Genomic DNA, 23039 nt, shown 5'->3' on the forward strand with positions numbered 1-23039 from the left:
TTTTTTTAAAATTGCTGCCCCTCCACTTTCCTAAGCATGATGTCTTCTCCAAGGGCTGGTCTCTGCTGACAACATGTCTAAAGCATGTGAGATGAAATCTCCCCTAGCTCTAAGGGGTACTCTGGCTGTACTTCATTTCCTCTGTCAATCCATGGTACTTCTAATATTCTTTGCAAGCACCATCATTCAAATGCCTTGATTCTTTTGTCTTCTTTGGACACTAAAATAATGTTCAACTTTGACATGCCTATGAGGCATTTGAAAATATCATAGCTTGGGTCAGGCTCACCTTCATCCTTAAAGTAATACCCTTGCTGTTCAACACTTGAAAAGATCTACCCAATGGAATGCAACCTTTGGTCTCTTGACTTTTGCTTCCATGACTATTGGTTTTTGGATTCAAGCAAGATGAAATCCTTGATAACTTCAATTTTTTCTTCATTTATCATGATGTTACCTGTCAGTCCAATTATGAGGACTTTGGGTCTTTACAGTGTCATAATCCATACTGTAGGTTACAGTCCTTGATCTTTATTAGCAAATCACTGTCTAGGCCTGTCTATTGTAGGGCTGAAAGATAATTCCTGTGGATGGATTCAGTTCCAGGTTTGAAGGGTATCTTGGGAGTTCATTTTTGCCATCAGACAGTAAGCCTACTCTCTTGTTCCCACATTTCCTCCACTCTGTCTAGTACTTTTTATTGTAATTCCCATCAACACAATTGGTAGTGATAGGTGGGTGCTCTCTAGTTATCTGGTCTTAGGCCAGTGGAAACTGGCGTTTTATGTGGTCCATTAAACCTTTGGACTAATTATTTCATTGACTAAATTATTTTCTTTATTTTTCTATGTTCTGGACAGGGAGAGAAGAAAAATTTCATCTTAGATGACTGCTCACAAGCTTTTAAGATCTCAGTGGCTACTCACCAAAGTAGGATGGTTGTAGGACATAGTCTTTGTGGGGTTCGTCAATTGGCAGAGTTATCCCGAGACTGTGGTTCTAAGCTCCCAAGCCCAGTGACTCATTTTGTCAAGGTGTTTGGTTGTGGCTTAGAAATTTTCAAAACTTTGCGCCCTGTATGTGCTATTATATACATAGACATGTTTGCAACACATACATGTATATGTAGAAATCTACTTTCCCAAACCTATGTATGCTTGCGTGTAGTCCCATTCATTTTCCTGCACCTGTGCAGCTTGCATGTCAGTCTACATGTCTACTGTACATTATCATTTATTAGTGTTATTATAGGTCTTTATATGCATTAGTATTAGCCTTTTTTACCTTTAACTCTTGTGCGCCTCCCAATGTCTTCCTTTGCCGTGATCATGCTGTGCTGGCCTCCTGCGTTGTTTTGTTTCCTGAATCTCACGGGGTGAAATGGGAATATGTTTGTGACTAGTGTGATTCTTGTGTTTAAAGAAATAGGCTTTTAAAAAACAACATAGAAACCAACTAATAGTGTAATGGTCAGCTAGAGAAATAGTTGTGGTCCAAATTTTGTGGGGAAATTGAACTGTATTTACTGAGAGTGTGCATTGATCTCTAAGAGATTGCAGGGGATTTTTCAAGAGCAGTGTGAGCTATTCTTGACTGATTTTAGATTTTAACATATTGGTAAAGTTTGACTATCACTGCACTATTAAATTGGTATATATGTGAGAAGACTTTTATGACCCAGCTATTTAAATCATTGCCTTGTTCACAAGTAATAATGTATCAGGGAGAGAGAGTCTTTAAGTTAAGGAATTGATAGAAGTTGAATCCCTTATGGAAAATGGATATTTTAATTTTGAACTAGTGAGCATCTCTGATAAAAGATATAGAGAAAAAATGTCAGGGTGCCTTTCTGACCTTTTATTTTATACTCTTACAAAGTACCAAATGAATTTTTAAGAAAACAGATCATTTTCATTCAGTAAGAAATTTGTATGAAAATGGACTCATTTCTCCCCTGTTGCCAGAGTCAATTCTTTATTTTAAGCAGTCTCAAACAGTTACAAATAATTTCCACTAATTTATTTTTAGCTCCACTAAAAATAAATTAGTGGAAATGATTTTTAACTAATTACTGCTGTGCAGATAGAATCATAAAATCATCTTTTGTTACCTTCTCTTGTATATTAAGTTAATTTTATTGCCCTATTTTTGTTTCCTGCCATACTATTTTTAAGGAGCACAAATTTGACATTAAAGGAGTTTCAGCCATGAAATCCTTTGGAATTGAGTTAGACTTCTAGGTCATTGGAATTGAGTTAGACTTCGAGGCCACTTAGTCTAGTCCACTTGTGTGTGTGCAAAATTCCTTTATGAAATAGAAAGGGGGGCTGACCTTCCTGTTTCTATTGAAATATTTCTTTCATGGTGAGTATATGTCTTTGTTCCTTATATTTTGGACATAATTAATATTCTTAAGGTCAAGCTTAACATACACTCAGAGTATCTTTGCTACTCAAGATCATGAGTCCTGCTAGCAATTATGAAAATGACTTGGTGATCTGCCCTTTCACTACTTCAGAACTTAAGAGGTTATCCCACTCGCCTCCTCCATAACTTGCTGGTATTGGTCACCCTAGAACCAAATAGGTATTCAGTAAACACAGATTATTGAATATAATTTCTGGCTAGACTACGGCTTGTCAGAAAGTGGGCCACTCATCAGTGTCTGATGAGTCACTTGTGGCTCAAGGCTTAAATATCTAGGGATTTGGGGAGGCAGGCCTAAACCAAGCCTTAGAATCTTTGATTTGGAGGTTAGTAATACCATGGGGAGGTTTATCATTCTGACTTAATATTCATAGATGCGAACACGCGACACGTTGGCCGAACTGGTTAGCTGTCATCCTGAGGGAAAGGTCTCATCCCCCTCTCCCATCTCCCCCCAGAACGGTCGGTCCCGTTGTTTTCTCCTTCAGATTGTTTATCCCGCCTATTTTATTTAGCTAGACCTGCAGAGATAATAATATGCACAAAAACAAGACAGCAAAACAAGGCAACAAAAGAAAACAAAACCACCACCACCACCACCACCACAACAACAACAAACTAATGCCAAAAAAGGAAAACCTGTAAATAGTTCAAGATCTGTTTGTTGACCTTTAGGAGTGTTTTCTAGTCGAGCCTGATGGGTTGCCACACCCTCGCCCCAAAGTCTGTTTTTCGTATTCCCTGGGGTCTTTGTTGCTTTGTTCCCCTTGCTGTTCTGTTGTATACTTTAGTGTTTCGCCTTTGTGGTGGGGTCAGATTGGGCACAATACCTGCCCTGTGTCTCCAGTGTTGTTCTCCGTAGTGCTATGGGTCAGTGAGGGATGTCAAGTCTGACAGTTGGACCAGCCTTATGGTCTTTCCTGTGCTTTGGCTGCTCTGAGCAGGAATATTGTCCTTAGGGCTTGGTGGTCCAGGATGTGCTCCACTATCTCTTCCTCCCCCTTCATTTGCTCCTGTGTGCTTTGATCAGACATGTCCCTCTCCCTGAGTTGTAGCTCCAGCCCGGTCCTCTGAAGTGAATTCTTCTGCGGAGAGGGGGGCTGTCCACATAGTTGGGATTGGGGCTGGCCCCTCAGACCTCTCTATTGGTTCCCTGCTTCATGCTAGTATGTTTCATTCACATTTTTGGGGCACCAGGTTGATGATATGTATGTCTGACATTAAAAACGATTAATGTGAGTTTGAATTCTAGGCTTCCCAAAATACTGTATAGCATTCTGATAGACTATTAGATGGCAAGAGAGAATGCCATATGAGATGCTCCTCAACAAACGGTGGGATTTTTATAATTTTTTATTATCATGGAAACATGGTTGTTTTTTTAACCCAAACCAAACCCATCAGGCAATTCTTACAAGTAGTGACCACCGAACAGGGCAGAATTGTCCCCCCACCGCACCCCCCTTCCAGGGTTCTAGGTGGATGCATCTTTATGGAAGGCAGTGGGCACATCTTTCCCCAACAGACCGGCTAGTGAATTCAACCTGCCAGTCTTTTCAGTGGCAGCTGAAAATTGAGTCACGGTACCACCAGGGTTTTTAACCTCTCACCCACTCCCATTGCATTAATTCTAACACATTCAGCGGGTTTCCCAGGCTATAAATCTGTGTGGGAGCAGATGGCTTCATCTTTCTTCCTCGAAACGACTGGTGGTTAGCAGTTTGAACCGCTCACCTTGTGGTTAGCCGTCTCCAACCACAGCTTACCTTCTTATGCCTCCAGGGCTCCTTTTACTCATAAGATACAAACATGTTAGTACTGCACAGAATTAAGAGTGAACTTCTCTTTTCCTCCAACTTTGAATCTTGAAAACACGAGAAGTATACCATATATGGGCAACAGAGTGGAGCGAATCATGATTATTGTTGGATGGTGACTCCACATATCCTTGGGCTGAAGACATATAATGCAGTGATATACTTGTGTTTCATAGTGCCCCTTTACACTTACATGCAGAAAAAAAAGGTATTTCCTTGTTACTACATTTCCCCCCAACTTTTCCCCACCTCCTGTAGAATTTCCCCTTCCACTCTAATTTTTAAAAGCCCATTTTCATGTGAACAGGCAGAGAGCAAAGCACCAGCGAGCCAGTTATGTAGGCTTGTGGGATGATTTTTCTCTCCTGGGAGGTCCTTAATAAAATTTCTCCAAGGAAACCCTTTAAAACCCCAAACCTCCAAAATGTCTCTTTACAGGATTTATGTATAATACTTAGACTATATTAAGAAGAAACATATGTAAATTGGACTTTTCTTTTAGTTGTGGTTTGGGTGAGAGTTCACAGAGCAAATAATTTTTCATCCAATGATTTATACATATTTTGTTTTATACCATTAATTTCCATCACCTCAATGTAACAGCACCATTCTTACTCTTGCTTTATCTCTCCATTTATAGTAGTCCTTCCTGGAAGGAAGGTCCCCGCCTTGTGAGCTTTGCTGTGGGGTAAACACTGTCCTTTTAGTCTTGGATGGTTGACTATTCTGAGAACATTCACCACAAGGGTTACTATGATGAATTTTATAGGCCTGCTGTCTGTTGCCTGACAGATCCCCAGGCATGGGTTCAGATCCAGCCCTGAGGGTGTCTGAGGGTGTCTGAGGGTAATAGTCTGTGAGAAAAGATATTTAGTGATTTGGGTCCAAGCCCAGAGAACTCTGCTATGATTTTTTTTTTTTCCCAATCACAGAGTCTGAAATATCCCAGAGACCTTTTGGTGTCAGGATTATGTAATTATTTGAGCAGTTATAGATCCTCTTAAAATTTGATGAGAATGATAGGCATTTTGCCTAGTAATGTATGTGGTAACACATTCACATATATTTGCATATCATTTCAAGAGCATGCGTACATGTTTATAGACTTCTTGGAAGTTGTCCTCCCAAGGCATTTATGACACCAGATTTAAATACCCATGCCTTAACGCAGGGGTCCTCAAACTCTTTCAACGGGCCAGTTCACTGTCCCTCAGACCCGTTGGTGGGCTGGACTAGAGTTAAAAAAAAAACTATGAACAAATTCCTATGCCCACTGCACATATCTTATTTTGAAGTAAAAAACCAAACAGGGAAAAAAGACTAAGCGGGCCGGATAAATGTCCTTGGCGGGCCGCAGTTTGAGGACGCCTGCCTCAAAGTGAACTTTATGGAGATTATGATATATCTGTAGCAACTCTAGCCCAAAAGATTCTAATTTCATCTCAAAGCATGTTAACATTTTTCAATCTGTAGTACTTAAGACATACAACATTTCTCCCTTCATTTTACTTTTCTAGTCTATTTCTTTAGCTTATATTAATATTAGTTTGTTTTTTCCACAACCCTATACCTTTTTTCCCCCAACAACACAAATGGTGGCTTTATACAGGGACTTCTCCAGATGGAATACAGAGACATTAAATTGACTACATTTGTGGGAAGAGACATGGAGAAACTAACTATCAGCAGCTAATACCAGGCCAGGGGTTGTAGGGTGAGATGGGGGGCTAAGTGTGGAATAGACCATCAATTGTTCCTATGCACGTTCCAGTTGAAGTGCTGAAGAAAATGTAAAAAAAGTCCACGAGAGCCAAAATAAAACCATGGGTATATCCCACCTGAATTTTGGGAACACCTTCAGAACAGATTTGAGGCATTGAACATCATCAACAGGAGACCTGGTGAGCGATGAGCTTTAGGGTTCCATCAGCATCACCATCCATGAAGAAAACACAAGGTCCTTAACCAGATAAGAAAGAAAAGATCAAAGTGGATGTCAGAAGGGGCTCTGAAACTTGCTATTAATCATAGAGCAGCGAAGGCAAATGGAAGAAATGACAAAGGCAAAAAGATGAACAGAAAATTTCCAAGGGCACATCCCAAAGACAAAGTCAAATATTATAATGAAATGTTCAAAGCTCTAGAATTAGAAAACCAAAGAAATACATGCTTAACATATCTCAAACTGAAAGAACTCAAGGGAAAATTGAAGCCACGAGTGGCAATATGGAAAGATTATATCGTCAAAATATTCAGTAATGCAGGCCACATCAAAAGTAAGATGGGAAGAATACGCAGTCACTATACCAAAAAGAACTAGTCAACTCCCAACATTTTAGGTGTAGCATATGAACAAGAACCGTTGATGCTGGAGGAAGAAGTCAGGCTGCACTGAAAGCATTCTTCAGGAATGGATGGAATGCCAATTGAAATATTTCAACAGGCTGATGAGCACTGGAGACACCATAGAGCCATATAGAGTCAAAGATGGAGAGACTCAGCTCACGTACTTTGGACATGTTGTCAGGAGAGACCAGTCCCTGGAGAAGGACATCATGCTTGGTAAAGTGGAGGGGCAGGGAAAGAGAGGAAGGCCCTTGACTAGATGGATTGACATAGTGGCTGTAACAATGGGCTCAGACTTAAGAACAAGTGTAAGGATGGTGCAGGTCTGGGCAGTATTTTGTTCTGTTATACATAGGGTCCCTGTGAGTCAGAATCAATAGTAACAGGTTTACTGTATGAGACAGCTTCCCAAAAGTTTGTGGAAAAATGAAAATCAAAGCTCATGGGGAGAAGGAGGGGAAAAAATGAGGAGCTGATACCAAGGGTTCAAGTAGAAAGCAAACGTTTTGAGAATGATGATGACAAAAAATGTACAAATGTACTTGACACAATGGATGTATGTGTGGATTGTGATAAGAGTTGTATGAGCCCCAATAAAATGATTTTAAATACATACATACATACATACATACATACATACATACATACATACATAAATAAATGCAAGCTCAAGGGATTCTCCCATGAACTTTTTGAAACCCCCTTACAACAAAAACTTATTATCATCGAATTGATTACAACTCATAGCGACCCTGTAGTACAATTTGCTGCATGCGATCTTGTCTGTGCAAAGAACTTCCGTTTTAGTTTTCTGAGCAGAGCCTCTTCTTTCTCCCTTGAGGTATCTAGTGGGTTCAAACCACCGACCTTGTGGTTACTAGATCAATTTCTAGTGCTCTTTATGTCACCAGTGTTCCTGAAATACCCTCATATTTACCCCTAAAACATTCTAGTTGTGGTTTTAGAAAGTATTACAAATAAATGATTATTGATTGTGTATTTCCTTCTTCTGTTGTGCTTTGGTGTCTCAACATTGTACTTCTGTACATCACCCACGATGCTATAGACCATCATTTTAAGAAAAAACAAAACAAACAATAGCAGCTATTGTTAATAATACTACACAAGTAACGATAACATACAGATCGATGCTCTTCAAAACTTAATGCAATGGCATATTGCTGTACACATTTTGCACTAGTTTCTTTTAACTCAATATGCAGGAGCTTCAAAAAGTTCTAGCTAAAAATTGAATCAAAATATAATGGAGTTTTTCCTTAAACTTTATGAAGCCCCTGTGTATACCTTAAGATTTCAAGTAAAGTTAGCTTTATTCAGTAGAAAACTGCCAGAAATTTAAATTAGCAGAAGAAATAAAATAGAAACAGTGCTTTCTGAAATTCATTCTTCTAGATGAGTTTGCCCTGCCTGCTTTATTATAGAAGTAAAAAGCAAGGAAAGTACTATGATTTTGATTGCTTTCCATTAGAATCAGAAGATTTTTTTTTGAGACATAATGAAATTTACCTATGGTCAACCATAATGTAAGATGGCTAAATATGTATATATATCTATACACTTTTCCCTCTAGGCATTGCTGGAGACTATCTTTGGGGTAAAAGTGATTATAACAGGAGATGCATTTATTCCTGGAGAAAGAAGTGTCATTATCATGAACCATCGGACAAGGATGGATTGGATGTTTCTGTGGAATTGTCTGATGAGATACAGCTACCTCAGACTGGAGAAAGTTTGCCTTAAAGCCAGCCTCAAACGTGTTCCTGGATTTGGTAGGTTATGCACAGTTTATTTTAAGTGATTCATTTATTTCAATATTACATATAATGTGCCCACTCTAAAACTCTATGTTGAGGTCCTCTTAAGAATAAGAGTTAATGCCTTTTGCATTTTTTTTCTTACTGTTTAAAAAAAATAATCACCTCTTTCTTCTTTATTAGATCACAACAGAACATTTTACATTATTTATTTTTGAAAACATCTTACATTGAAAGAGTAAATAAACACTTAAAGAGGTAGATATTCTTTCTGAGGGGCCAACCTTTCAAAGAACAATAGCTCAGTAACTTTTTCTTCGATATCATTTAGGCAAAACACAATTTAGGTCTGTGCTGGTTAAGTGGTTGAAATGAACTGATTCAATGAAATTGATTTAGTAAATGCTTATTGAACATTTATTGCTTTCAAGATTATGCTTGGTGCAGGCATTATCTTAACTTCCCTATTGTATAGCTTTTTGGAAGTCATTTTATTGTGCCTATGTGCCACATTATTATAGTTTCTAGAAATGACTCCAGCATCACAGCAAGGGACAAGCCACCACCTACTGATAGATGAGTGGTAGAAAGATGTCTTCTTGTCTGTGCACGATGTGTTTCACTGACTATGCAAAGAGAGCTGAGTGTGTGGATCATATTACCCAAAGAATGGGTAATAGTAAGAAGAATAGGGAATTTCAGAAGATTTAGTTGTACTTTTGGAAAAGAACCTGTACATAGAACAAGAGACAGTTCTTTGAATAGAACAAGGAAAGGTATTTGTCAAGGGTACCATATTTATTCCACCTATATGCTGAGCAATAATCTAAGAAGCCTGGCCTTCGGAAGATGAATTCTGTGTGGATCTGAGAAAGGCTAGTTAACAACTTGCCCATATGCACATAACACAGTCTTGCTTGCTGAAAGCAAAGAGGATTGAAGCACTTGAATGAAGATCAAAGTCTACAGCCTTTAGTAAGATTATACTCAATATAAAGAGAGCATCCTCAAAACTGGACCAGTAAGCAACAAAATGATAAACAGAAAAGTTCTGACTTTATGATTAACGTTCATGTGAAAAATCGAATGATATAGTACATTGGGAAAATCTGCTGCACAAGATCTCGTTAATGTCTTAATTAGCAAAGATGTCACTCTGAGGGCCAAGGTGTGCCTGAACCAAGCCAGGATATTTTCAATAGCCTCATATTCATCCAAAAGCTACACAATGAATAAGGAAGACTGCAGAAGAAACGGCGCATTTGCATGCTGGTGTTGGTGAAAAATACTGAGTAGTGGATGGACTGCTAAGGAACAAATACATTTGTCTTGGAAGAAATACAGTTAGAATGCTCCTTAAGAGATGAGGATATATAAGAGACAATGGAATTTTCCCACCAGTCTTTTGAAGTTCCCTGGTATGCGGGAACAGTCGTCCATTGAGGTCTGTAGTACTGATACCAAAACTGAACAGTAACGTCACCTGCAAAGAAACTATAGACAGATAGTTCTTATGAATATGAAAACAAAATCTCTATAAAAATAAGAATCGGCAGTCAATTCAAGCAACATTTAAATGAGAATTATACAACTTTACCAAATTATATATATCCAAAGAATGCATGACTGACCCACATTTGGAACTCAATGTGTTACACTATATAAGTAGAATAATAAGCAACAGCTGATTGTTTCGGTAGACACAGTAAAAATATTTGATAGAATCCAATATTGTATTATGATAAAAATTCAGCAACCAGGAATAGAAGGGAACTTCCTTAACCTGATAAAGAGCATCTATGAAAACCCATAACAAACATCATGCTCACTGATGAAAGGTTGGACGGTTCCTGCCTAAGAGCAGGAATAGGACAGAGATAAATGCTTTAACTATTTCTATTCAGTATTGTAGAAATTCTATTCGAGGCATTTAGGCAAGTAAAAGAACCAAAAGGTATCCATATTGGAAAGTGAGAAGTAAAACTTTTTATAGATTATATGATCTTGAATACAGAAAATCCTAAGGAACCAACTAAAAACCTGAGATTGCAGGCTAAAAATACAAAGCTGGTATGAAAAGATCAATTTTATTTCTGTGCACTTGAAAAGATGCTTTTGGGTGTAGTCACACACACTGCCATCAAGTCGATTCCAGCTTCTGGTCCACGGTGGTAGAGACCAAGGGGCCATGTGCACAGCTCCGAGGCTGCAGACTAGAGAGAAACTTGACTACTGGCAGAGTAGAGGTGTTGCTATGGACCAATGACTATAACCTTACTGTTTTCTAATCCTGGTTTCTGGTAACTTGTTAACTCTCCTAAGAAACACCTCCCTTAATCATGAGTATTGTCTACATGTTCTTTGTGGCCATTGCAAAACATGATCGAACCCACAGAGAAGTTGAGTGCTGTGGAGGTGTGGTTGGTGTCAGAATTGGTAAAGAAAGATAGAGGGTAGAGGCATGTTGGACCTCTGACTCATGGCAAAAGGGAAGCCAGAACAGGTCAGATAGGATTACCTATGTACCATTTTTCATAATATGTTTACATAAAAACTTGTATGTGTAGTTTTAGCTCGATTATTCATAACAGCTAAAAGTAGGAACTGATGAGTAGATAAATATATAAAGGGGCATCAAAAAGATTGTGGAAAATGGAATTGAAAGGTGATAAAATTTTCCATGAGCATTTTGAAATCCTCTTTTTTATCAATATGAGATATTATATGGCCAAATAAAAGAATGAAGCACTCATACATACTCTAGCATGTATGACCCTTGAAAACATTATGCTCAGTCAAAGAAGCCAGCCACAAAATATCACAAGCAATATCATTCCACTTTATAAAATGTCCAGAATAGGTAAATCTATAGAGGCAAATAATAGATTGGCGTTTGCTTAGAGCTGAAGCAGGAGATAGGGTAGTAGGAATGTAATAGCTGTCTCGTTCTCTTTTGTTGTGTAGTGATAATAATGTTCTGGATTTGGCTATGGTAAAATTTGCATGCATATGTATAACTGTATATGCTAACATGTATTTAACTGTACACTTTAGGTGGTGAAGTTGAGTATGACATGATATAGGATGACCTGATTCCACATATATAAAAGTACCCCTCCACCCATATAGCAGGGAGATTAAGCAAAGGTTAAGCCCCAAGAAGTAATCCAATAAAATTTAGTAGTCTTTAACTATAAAGAAGAAAAGCTCAGATCCCCCAGGTGAAAAATGAAATGATTTACAAAGGCAAGAATTAGATTAGAATCAATCTCCTCAAAAGCAATATCTAAAGAAAAGTCACCGTGGAACAGCATTTTCCACATTCACAGTGCACGAATTAAAAATGTATCCAGTCAATCAATCTGTCCTTCATGTATGAAAAATATTGAAAAACAGCTTTAAAAATACAAAAACTCTGGGACTTTCATGAAGAAATCTATTAGAAGATGAACCAACTAAGTAATAGGAATGGGGAAATTTTGACCAAAGGATTTACTGTGAGCATTCTATGTAATTATCACGCTAACACTAAAACAAGGATATGGGGCCATGGGTAGAAGAATAACATCTTAATATTGTATTTTCTGACTATTACATATGAAGCACAAAGGTGCGTGCTACTTTCTTTACGATATTTATCATTATAATAGCAGATTTTAAACCTTCTGTGAAAAGGAACCATCTCATCTCGTTTCCCTCTCTTCACCTGGAAATGGAAATCCACTAAAACTAGAACCAGTTCTAAGCCATGAATGTCTTTGACTCAACCAGTTTAGTGGGATCCCCACCCCCTTAGTTAATCCAATAATACCTAATGCTGCTCTCCTACCCCAGAAGTTAGAAGAATTCAAATGTGTTTTAATTAGAGGGGACTCTCCTCAAACTCGGCAACACTCCACTCCTGCCAATTCCTTGGATGCAGCCAAGGAGATCAGCTTTGCTACTTAACCAACTGCCTGGTTTTCTTGGAACAAATTTGTACCGTAAGTGTGTTTTAAGCTCCATTTGAGACTCTTTCTTTAAAGACACAGAGAGGATGTTTTGCTCATTTTATTCTTGACCCTCTGTGACACCCTCATCCCATGACGAATGGAAGTACTGACTACTGGCTTTCTCAAGCCTCCTGTGTCAGTAGGAGAACTTGATTCCCGTTGAGCATAGTGAGCGTATAGCCGAAGGCTCAGGGAAAACCTTACCTCCTTGTTAAATGGAAAAAGGTTGATTGAGGGATGGGCTCTGCCTCCTTTCTGACAGAGAGAGCACGTGATGCTTGAGCTGCAGCAGTCCCCTTGGGTCCTGCAGGAAAGGAGCTGGTAGGTGTCAAGAAGAATACAGGGTGAAATGTGAGAGCCTGGATTCTGGATGACACACCAGCATGGAATCGGGCTTCATTGTACATAACACGCGGACCTGGGTTGTTTATGTGATTGTTAGAGGCTGTTATTTATAGCCAGGATCATCCTGATATGACTTGCTTTCCTCCATTTCCCCAAGCTATAAGAAAAGTATTCATTGATTGATTTACTCATTCAGTAAATTTTATTAAGTGCTTATCATGACTTAAGATTTTTATGAAAGCAGCCAAATGAAATAGGATCTATTAAATGTATTTAATTCTGTTGCCTAGGAGATACATGGCACAGACACAAATACCAGTTGTTAATTTCTGGGTACACAGCATGGATCATTTTCGTCATCCTCATTCTCCTGTTAGTTGAAAATTAAATTTGTTGTAATTGTTGCTTCCGTAGTTTCAGTTGTCAGAATCACTGGGCTGAGAAGTTCTAATTAATAATGTTTGTTTGTTTGCTTGCTTATGTATGTATGTTGGTAGGTTGGTACCTATTGAAACAAATGTCCAGTTCAATCAATTCAATTTCAGGCAGCTTAATCAGGATTATTCTTATTTTTAGGGTTACATTGAGAATTAAGAAATGGTTTTAAGATTGCATTGAGATCTAAGTAACTTAAAGAAGCTTTTGCTTCAAATGTGTTAGCTAACTTCTAAACAAAGCCAAGCCCCGGGCTGTGTGGAAGCTGACAATTTATTTGGCAGGGAGAAATGACTGGATTTTAAGACTGTCTCATCAGTCAGTTTCTGAGGGTCATACAGTTGGTTGTCTATCAGTGTGTAGCATCTGTAATAGCTCAGTCAGCCTTTGCAGTGCCTCCAGCTGCTAGGCCTTCCAGATGGGGACTGGGAAGCACATACTGTCTCCGAGATACTCAGGGCCTTCAGGTCAGCTGGATAGTTAAGGAATCCTTTTGTCTAAATTAGTAATTCTAAAAATCACCGAAGAGGAATGTTTAGAACTGGGTGATTTTAAGAAAAAGCAGTGGAGGGGTATTTGGGGGCTAGGGGAACTGTAGGGTTTGAGTCTGCTTTGTATTTAGTTGGAAAAGCACAAATAAAACAAATGTTATAGTGATCATTTTTGCGCCAACTTTGAAATAGTTATTTTCAGTCACTGGAAGAGGTAGAAAGCATCTGGTACCAATGTACCTTCTTATCAATTTGCTTGTTAATCCTAATTTCATTAGACAATTTGACTTCAGTACCCTCAGTTGTACTTCTACTTCTGGCCAAAATATCTCTAAATTAAGATGGCGTTTTTCCTTTTTATGAGAAAGACAACATTACAATACTGATGAAAGCATGACTTTCCTATTTTGTTGATCATATATGTCATTATTAGAGGCTCTTATTTTAAAAAAAGTTATGATTTCTCTATTCCTCATCTTTTCCTTACAAATAAAATCTCACAGAAAATATTCTCTTTGTGCTTGGAGTCAGGTACTTCTGAACATCACAACATTGTGTAATTAATACCAGCATTATATAGCCCAGAAGTAAAAATGTTCTTTCACAATAAAAATGTTAAAACTGTGTCCAAGAAATGTATGACTAATAATCTTAAAAACTATTACTATAAGTCATATGCTATAAGTGAATCCCAAGTAAGAAGCTAAAATATTTAAGTGTTAGAGTTTTAGAATACAAAGTAGTCTTCATTTTTTTGGTAATCAATCAAAAGTTTGTACTAACAAATAAGTTTTAAAATGATCTTTATTGAATAATTTTATTTTTATAGAAACTTTGCAAAGGTAAGACAGCAAATTTCCACATTTCCCTCACTCAGCTTTCTGCGTTGTTAACATCTTAAACAACAGTGGTACATTCATTAAAGTGTTCACATTGATGATATTGTATTAACTGCCATCCACTTAACCCAGCACACAGCTACCCAAGTGGCCACATGTAAGCCCTCACCGACAAATAAGTGTTGGGTCCACATAGAGTACATTGGGCCGAATTCGTACAGGGTAAGAATTCCATGACACTACACACTTCATTCTGATCTTACCAGGATCCAACTTTGGATATCACTTTTAGTTATTGTGTTAGGCTGGGTTTTCTAGAAAAGCAACACTAGTGTGTTAGACAGGGTTCTCTAGAGAAACAAAACCAGGACACTTATGATTTTATATATATATGAATAGATATATACAAACATAAGAAATAGACAGCTAATTAGTCTACAGAGCTGTGCAAATGGCTCAGTGCAACTCACTTCCGTGAGATAACTAATACACTGGCAATTCTTCAAATCTTGAAGGCTGCCAGGTATAAGTCAAAGAAGCAGACAGCTAAGTTCTCTGTAGAGCAATTCAGGCAATCCGGCCACACGCAGCAAACAGCAAGGCAAGTCACCAACAGTCAGACAGATGACAGGGTCCGACAGTCCCCAGTTCAAGCGATGTGTACACCAGTAGTGTGGTGAAACAGGTCTTGAAGGAACCTCAAACTAAAGCAACACAGCCCATGGGTTGGGTGTCCCACAGGTAGTGTAGCTTGCAAGTTAAGGCAGAGAACCAGCTAAGGCAGCCTCACACTGATCTGATGATCAAAGAGCAAGAGACAAGAAAGGCCAGGCTCGCTGAGCCATTTATCTCTCCGTCCTTCAGTTAATCCCACATGTGTACATTGGCCAGGTTGGCACAATAAACTTAGCTAACACTAGTATTTATATCAAGAGAGTGACACACAGTTGTGGAAGTCGGTAAGTCCAGTCTAATTCAAGGCTAGGAGTGAGATGTTAAGCTGGAAACTTTTCCTGACTCTCATAGATTGTTGAACCAGGTAGTTGAACCAGAAAGGCAGGACGACGAACCAGGAAACAGGAAGACCACAGGCTGGTGGAGGCACAGGTGTGTGAGTCTAAGATCAGCTGGTCAGGGTTATTATGGCTGAAGAATTGAATGAATCCAAGAACAGCAATGTTGTAAGCTACATATAATCTCCCAGTGTCGGCAGGTAACATGATGGGTTGTTGTTGGCTCAAATCCTGAGAACAGGAGGTTGAGGACAGATGCAGGACCCAGATCAGCAAGTAGAGACAAGTCTTCTGACACAGTCTGCTTAAATAGGGGCGTACTGTAGGCCCTTTCAGATTGGCTCCGATGTCCTTTTGATTTTCTTTATCTTTATATTGAGGAAACCCAAAGGAAGAAGACTCAGCATTTCTCAGCTGAAAGAACTGAAGAGGAAATTAAAGCCTCTAGTTTCAATATTGAAGGATTCTGTAGGCAAAATATAGAACAATAGAGGAATCATCAAAAGAAGATGGAAGGAATACACAGTCACTGAACCCAAAAATACTTAGCATTTAACCATTTCATGAAATATCCTATGAGCAAGAAGTCTAAGTTGCACTGAAGGCATTGGGAAAAAACAAGCTTTCAAGGATTTTGTAGCTTCCCATTGAAATGTCTCAATAAGTTGATATAGTGGTGTTTATCCCTCAGCCAAGAAATCTGAAAGATAGCTGCTTGGCCAACTATCTGGAAGAGATTTATGCTCATTCCTATGAATGGTGACCCAACAGGATATAAAAATTATATAGAAAGATTTGACTGAAGTTAGTTTTAAATGTTGCCAGAAATTGAAGCTGGATTCTGAAGAGGATGTGGAATCAGAGATATAGCTGACATTCATATCCACCAAGTAAGATATTTGGAATTCTAGCTTGGATTGGTCAGATTTCTATCCCTCTATGTTTAATATGAACTATTCCAGAGGCTGAAAGGAGGCTTTTGCTACCATCAAGAAAGAAGAGCCTGAGTGTGGCCTTTTGGCCTGTGTTATGCCGAGTTGACTAGAGAAATAGATCCAGGGATATATGTTTAAGAGAGATTTATATAAAAGAGCAATTGTACATTGAGAAAGCATCCCAGCCCAGTCCAGATCAAGTCCATAAGTCTGATATTAGTCCATAAATTCCTCTATAGACTCATGCAGCACATGCAAAGATGCCGAATGCCAGAAGATCATAGGCAGTGAAGTCTTGTGGAAGCATCTCCAGGGCTCTTGTTCCCATCAGCATGGCTCCATGTGGCTTGTCAACAGGAATGTCAAGCAGAGAGAGAGTGGGTCCAGCTGCAGTGAGCTGTTTGTCTCCTTTGAGCCTCCACATGAGGTGATCAAACTGCGACCTGATTGACAGGCTAAAGTCCATCCCGTCACTGTTAATACCCTCAAGTTGACAGGAGATTATATAACTTCCACAGTCCTGAGATCCCTACACCAACCTCAACAGTTCAGGAACCAAAGAGGAGTGACACACTGGAGATGGAGAGCGGGGTGAGAAACCAGAGCAGAGCAGCTGCAGTGGCAGAGGCAGAACAAAATGCAGTGCAGAGTCATAGACTTAGCGCCCATGGAGTGAGAAAGCGGAGTGCCTTGGGCAGAAACCCTGCTCTAGTAATTCTGCCTCAGACTGACCCTAAAGAACAGATTAGGGTCAGTGGGTTAGATAAAAATTGTTCCTAAGAAAGCTGACGGTGCCCGGCTATCAAAAAGTAAAGCGTCTGGGGTCTTAAAGGCTTGAAGGTAATCAAGCGGCCATCAAGCTCAGAAGCAACAAAGCCCACATGGAAGAAGCACACCAGCCTATGCAATCACGAGGTGTCAATGGGATCAGGTATAAGGCATCATCAGAACAAAAAAATCTTACCATAGTGAATGATGGGGGGAGTGCAGAGTGGAGACCCAAAGCTCTTGAGTAGGCCACTGGAGATCCCTTGCAGAGGGGTCTCGGGGAGGAGATGAGCCAGTCAGGGCGCGATGTAGCAACAATGAAAAATACAACTTTCCTCTAGTTCCTAAATGTTTCTTCCCCGCTCCCACTATCATGACACGGATTCGACCTTGCAAGTCTGGCTAGACCAGAGGATGTACACTGGTACAGATAGGAACTGGAAATACAGGGAATCCAGGGCGGATGATCCCTATAGGACCAGTGGTGTGAGTGGCGATACTGGGAGGGTAGAGGGAGAATGGGTAGGAAAGAGGGAACCAATTACAGGGAACTATATGTGACCTCCTCCCTGGGGGACGGACAACAGAAAAGTGGGTGAAGGGAGACGTCGGACAGGGCAAGATATGACAAAATAACAATTTATAAACTATCAAGGGCTCATGAGGGAGGGGGGAACGGGGAGGGAGCGGAAAATGAGGACCTAATGCCAGGGGCTTAAGTAGAGAGGAAATATTTTGAGAATGATGAGGGCAATGAATGTACAAATGTGCTTTACACAATTGATGTGTGTATGGATTGTGATAAGAGTTGTATAAGCCCCTAATAAAATGATTTTAAAAAATTGTTCCTAAATGAGCACTGGGGTTTATTTGTTGTGTATTTTGCAGTTATTTGAACTGTGATTTAAGTTTAGTTTCAAATATGGTTATTTTCTAACTTAGGCCTCAGCAGGTGCATACCATTATTCAGCCCTTGTTTTTCATGATGTCAGTTCACCATTGTTGTGTAACTGTGGAAATGTTGACCTGATTTCATTTTATCTAGAACATTTTACTTGTTTTGAAGATCTAGGGTACCAGTGCCATCCGAAAAAATTTCACCCATTTATATAAAATATGAAAAGTTCAAATAGGTTATTTAGGATGTTCTTAGTCTGTTTAAACTCACTGCCATCAAGTCGATTGCCATCGAGTTAACTCTGACAGAGTGAAGCACTGCCTGGTCCTGCAAGAACCTCACCATCCTTCCTGGGTTTGAGCTCATTGTTGGAGCCACCGTGTTTCCCCCATCTCATTAAGGGTCTTCCTCTTTTCTGCTCACCCTGCGCTTCATGATGTATGATTTCTTCTCCAAAGGGTACTTTCTCCTGATAATGTGTCCAAAGTACATGAGACAAAGTGTCACCATCCTTGCTTCTAAGGAGCTTTGTGATTGTACTTCTTCCATGACAGATTTGCTCCTCCTCTGGCAGTCCATGATATATTCAGTATGCTTCACCAACACGGTAACTGAGATCCAGTATCCCCGCCCCCCCTTTTTTTGGTCTTGCTTATTCACTGTCTGGCGTTTGTATGCATATAAAGTGATTAAAAATACCATGGCTTTGTCAGGCACCCCACAGTGATATTGCAGCAGATATGCCCAGTGCTATTAATACAAACTCACAGCCACTGAGTCGATTCTGATAATATAAGACAGAGTAGAATTACCTCCCTGGGTTTCTAAGACTGTGAATCTTTACTGGAGTGGAAAGTTTCATCATCCCCCTGCAGAGCAGCTGGTGATTTCTAAAGGCTGAACTTGTGGGTACAGCCCAACACATCCACCCACTGTGACACCAAAGCTCCTTGCCCAGTGCAGTCATATTCACCAAACTCACTGTCATCAAGTCTGTGCTGACTCGGAGCGACCCCTGTGGGTTCCTGAGGCTGTAAGTGTTTACAGGAGTAGAAAGCCCAGTCTGTCTCCCATGGAGCTGGTGGTGGTTTAGAACTGCTGACCAGGCAGATCACAGCCCAATGAGTAACCACTATACCACAAGGGCTCCTATACATCTTTAAAATGTTGTGACTGCTACTTCCCTGAGTACTGCGAGTCCAAGTATGAAATCCTTGACTATTTCAGTCTTTTCTCAGCTTGTTGTGACATTGCTTTCTGGTCCATTTTTGAGGGATTCTGGCTTCTTTAGGCTCACTGACTGTGTGTGAGAGCTTAGCACTTTCTGGTAGGAGGCTTCCTAGCAGAGCGAGGTCCCTCTGAGCACTTAGCAAAGGAGCTAAAGAAATTGAAAACAGTTGAGCCAGCAAGCCCAAGGTAAGACTGAAAGCCGAGAGAGGAGCTGAGAGTGTTGGCCAACACTCTAGAAGGGAGACTTTGCTTCCGAATCTAGATCCTGGATTCCAGCCTGTTACTTCAGTGATTCAAACCAGATGCTGGTGAGGATGTAAGGAAAACAGAACTCTTGGACATTGCTGGTGGAAATGGACAATGGTACAACTCTTGTGGAAAATACTATGGTGATTCCTCAAAAGATTAAAAATAGAACTCACATACCACCCAGCATTTCCACCTCTAGGTATATACCATAGGGAGCTTAAAGTAGCAACACAGACCTACAGCATGTACAGCCATGTTTGTTGCAGCACTATTCACATTAGAAAAAATAAGAAACCATTTTAATTGCTCAAAAGTAGATGAGTGGATAAAGAGAAGTAGGACTTACATGTAATGGAATATTACTCAGTCTTGAAGAAAACTGAAGTCCTGATACATGCCACAACATGGATGAACCTGGAAGACATTATTCTGAGTGAAATAAGTCAATCACAAAGTCAGCGAAGAAGAACAGCCTGAAAGCTCCTTAGAGACAGGGATTGGAAGACTTGTCTCATGTACTTTGGATATGGTCAGGAGAGACCAGTCCCCGGAGAAGGACATCATGCTTGATTAAAGGAGAGGGACCGTGATAAAAAGCAAGTCCTTCAACAGCGGCTGCCACAATGAGCTCAAACATGAAAACAATTGGGAGTCTGGTACAGGGCTGGCTGGTGTGTCATTCTGTTGTACGGAGGGCCGGATGAATCGGAACCGATTTGATGGCACTTACCAACAACAGCTGCAGTGCAATTTGCAATTAAGGCAGTTTTACTCATTTTCTTTAGCTTTGTGGGGTTTTTTAAGTTTGAAAGATAGTAGAGTATGTTTGCTTATTACTTATCTGCTCTCATATTTGTATTCTGATTTTTATCTTGTATTTTCAGCACAGACACATTTGAAACCTATTGATTCAGGCACACTACAAGAGGATTATTGGAGGAACAAGGCCATAAAGTTAATTTCTTACCTCCACACAGTGTTTAAAAGCCAGAGACTGCATGGAAATGGATTATGATAGTAGAGGGATGTAGAGAGCATTGCCTTACTTAAAACGCGAGTTTAGGGAAGATGGAGCTCTTCTTAGCTTTGTGTAGTATTTAGCACCCTGGCGGACATTAGAATTCTAAGAACTGTAAGTACTTGTTAATTATTTTCTAGCTCTACTTGTATAGCCATTTATTTCTGTGCACAAGGACACACTCAGTAAATGCAGTCTTTACTCAAGATCATTCTGATAGGATAAGTGTATGTGCACTCTGCATCTGTGCTCCTCATTATTCCTTCCTGTCTAATTGGTGCCTACTTGTAGCATTGCCCTGCGTACACCGCCTCTCTCACCAGGGTGGAGAATTCACCTTGAAGGGAGCTGTTTGTCCATCTCTTTCAAAGTTCTCTTTTGTTCCAGAGTCTTAGCTGCTAAAGCAGATGTCACGTTGAACCAGCGAATGACTGGATGGCAGGGGACATGTTAAACTGTCTGTCTTGGAGACTCAGTTAGTTGTTAGAGCACAGCTCGGTCAGTAGTTCAGTGTTGTTTGTTTTCCCCACAGTTGTATTGGCACATGATTCACCTATCATTCACTTCACTTGTTCAGTCACATCAAGAAGAGTTGCAGTCACCTCCCCGGTCAGTTTTTGGACATTTTCTTCATTCTTGTACTCATCGTTATTAGCTCCTCATTTCTCCCCAACCTCCCCTGCCATATTCCTAAGAAACCATTAATCCAGCTAATGTCTATAGATTTACCGCCATATACAGAAAATCATAAAAAATAAAAATTAAAAAAACAAGAATATCAAAGTAAAACAGATAAAAACCTCAATCGAAAACAAAGCAGAAAATATTACAAACTAGAACAAATTTAAATGGATCATAAGGAAGATCAGGTAACAGGGTGCTAACTTTTAACCTAGCTGCATTGGTAGGGCTGTGTTTTTGTTTTTGTCATTTCTTGAACTGATAACCACCTATATAAAACAGACAACGCTGAAAGGGTTCCTTCTTCATGAGAAAGTATTAGAAATGCACTCACGTGGATGGGTGGTGGGGTTTGTTTTCTAGTGAAACTAGAACTAGAGTAAGTTAGGCTTTAGTACCATGAGCCAGGTTTGTACAGTAGAGTATGCTCAGGGCTTCTTTAGAGGGGGTACCTTCCCCCACAACACAGAATTGTGCTGGGTGGAGCGGAGCTTTCATAGTGTGCATTTTTCCTACTAGGCAATCATGGAGCAGCTCACTCTGAGTTAGAATACCCAGTGTCGCTCGGGAAGGTTCTGTTTAGTCACAGTAAATTTTTTCATAAAAGCAGCTTGCCTCAACCTTGTTTCTTGTGATGGCCAATTTAAGAGAATAGTGTGCAGCTGTGAAATTTTGTTTCCTGTGGAGGGAAAATTTTGCAGAAACTTGTGATGTTGAACAAAGCTGATAAGGACAGCGCTGTGGGAAAAACACAAGGCTACAAGCGGTTTTCTCCATTCAGAAAAGGTGAAACGTCAATTGATGACATACTTGGTTCTGGGTGCCCTTCAACTTCCTGAATGGACAAAAATGTTGACTCGCAGTACATTTGGAGTTTGTTCAACCAGGTCAGACTGTTAATCTGGCTTTCTGTTTGGAGGTTCTGAAAAGATTGCCCAAGAGTGTAACAAAAAAGGCCTGGTTTGTGGCAGACGGGAATGGTTTTGCCACCATGGCAATGCATCTGCTCATGCAGCCATCTCCGTGCCAATTTTTGGCAAAAAACAGCATGCCTCTCTTGCCCCACACACCTTATTCACCTGACTTTGCTCCGTGCGACTTCTTTTTGTTACTGCAAATGAAGAGGAACATGGAAAGACAGTTATTTGAAGACATAGAAAAAGTGAAGAAAAAAACGAGGGAGGTACTGTCAGCCATCCAAACAGATGAGTTTGAAAACTGTTTCCAAGAATGGAATCACAGGTTTTACAAATGTATTAAGTGTAATGGAGAATGCTTTGAGGTTGATAAGATTGTTTGGTAAAAAATTTACATACATAGCTTTGAAAAAAAATTCCATGTCTTTTGGGGTACCCCCTTGTGTGTGTACTTGGAGAAGTCAATGCTGATAAGGTAAATGTGGATTTAGAAAGAAGATAGTAACAGTTTTGTCAATGTGCACAGCTTCCATCTATAAATCTGCCACGGTAGATTCTCAGTTCTTGTCTAAGAAATCCAGCTTAGTGACAGAAAACCCTACAATGGAAAAAGTTTTAAAAGACAAGACAAGTTATATATGCTTTCATTTATTTAGCAGTTACATTGATATATAATTCATATCTCATACAATTCACTAGTTTAAATATGCTAAAGGAACTTGGGTATGCATCACCACAATCAGTTTTACATTTTCTTCATGCTTGTATCTGTTATTACTAGTTCCTCATTTCCGTCCAACCTCCCCTTATCATGACGCTAAGAAACTATTCATCTAGTTGCTGTTGCTATAGATCTACCTATA

General features: G+C 39.7%; 1 protein-coding gene across 2 annotated transcripts in view; it reads left to right on the forward strand.

Annotated features, from left to right (window-relative positions):
- LCLAT1 (lysocardiolipin acyltransferase 1) overlaps positions 1–23039 on the forward strand; it is a 233401-nt gene that overhangs the window by 109954 nt on the left and 100408 nt on the right. For both annotated transcript variants that reach the window (XM_004711102.2, XM_045287036.1), the window contains exon 3: positions 8182–8380. In XM_004711102.2, coding sequence (XP_004711159.1) covers positions 8182–8380 — 199 coding nt within the window. The remainder of the gene's footprint in view (positions 1–8181; positions 8381–23039) is intronic.

The sequence above is a fragment of the Echinops telfairi genome, unplaced genomic scaffold (assembly GCF_000313985.2).
Source record: "Echinops telfairi isolate 266 unplaced genomic scaffold, ASM31398v2 ScPeMD7_10;HRSCAF=50, whole genome shotgun sequence".
NCBI classification, from domain to species: Eukaryota; Metazoa; Chordata; class Mammalia; order Afrosoricida; family Tenrecidae; genus Echinops; species Echinops telfairi.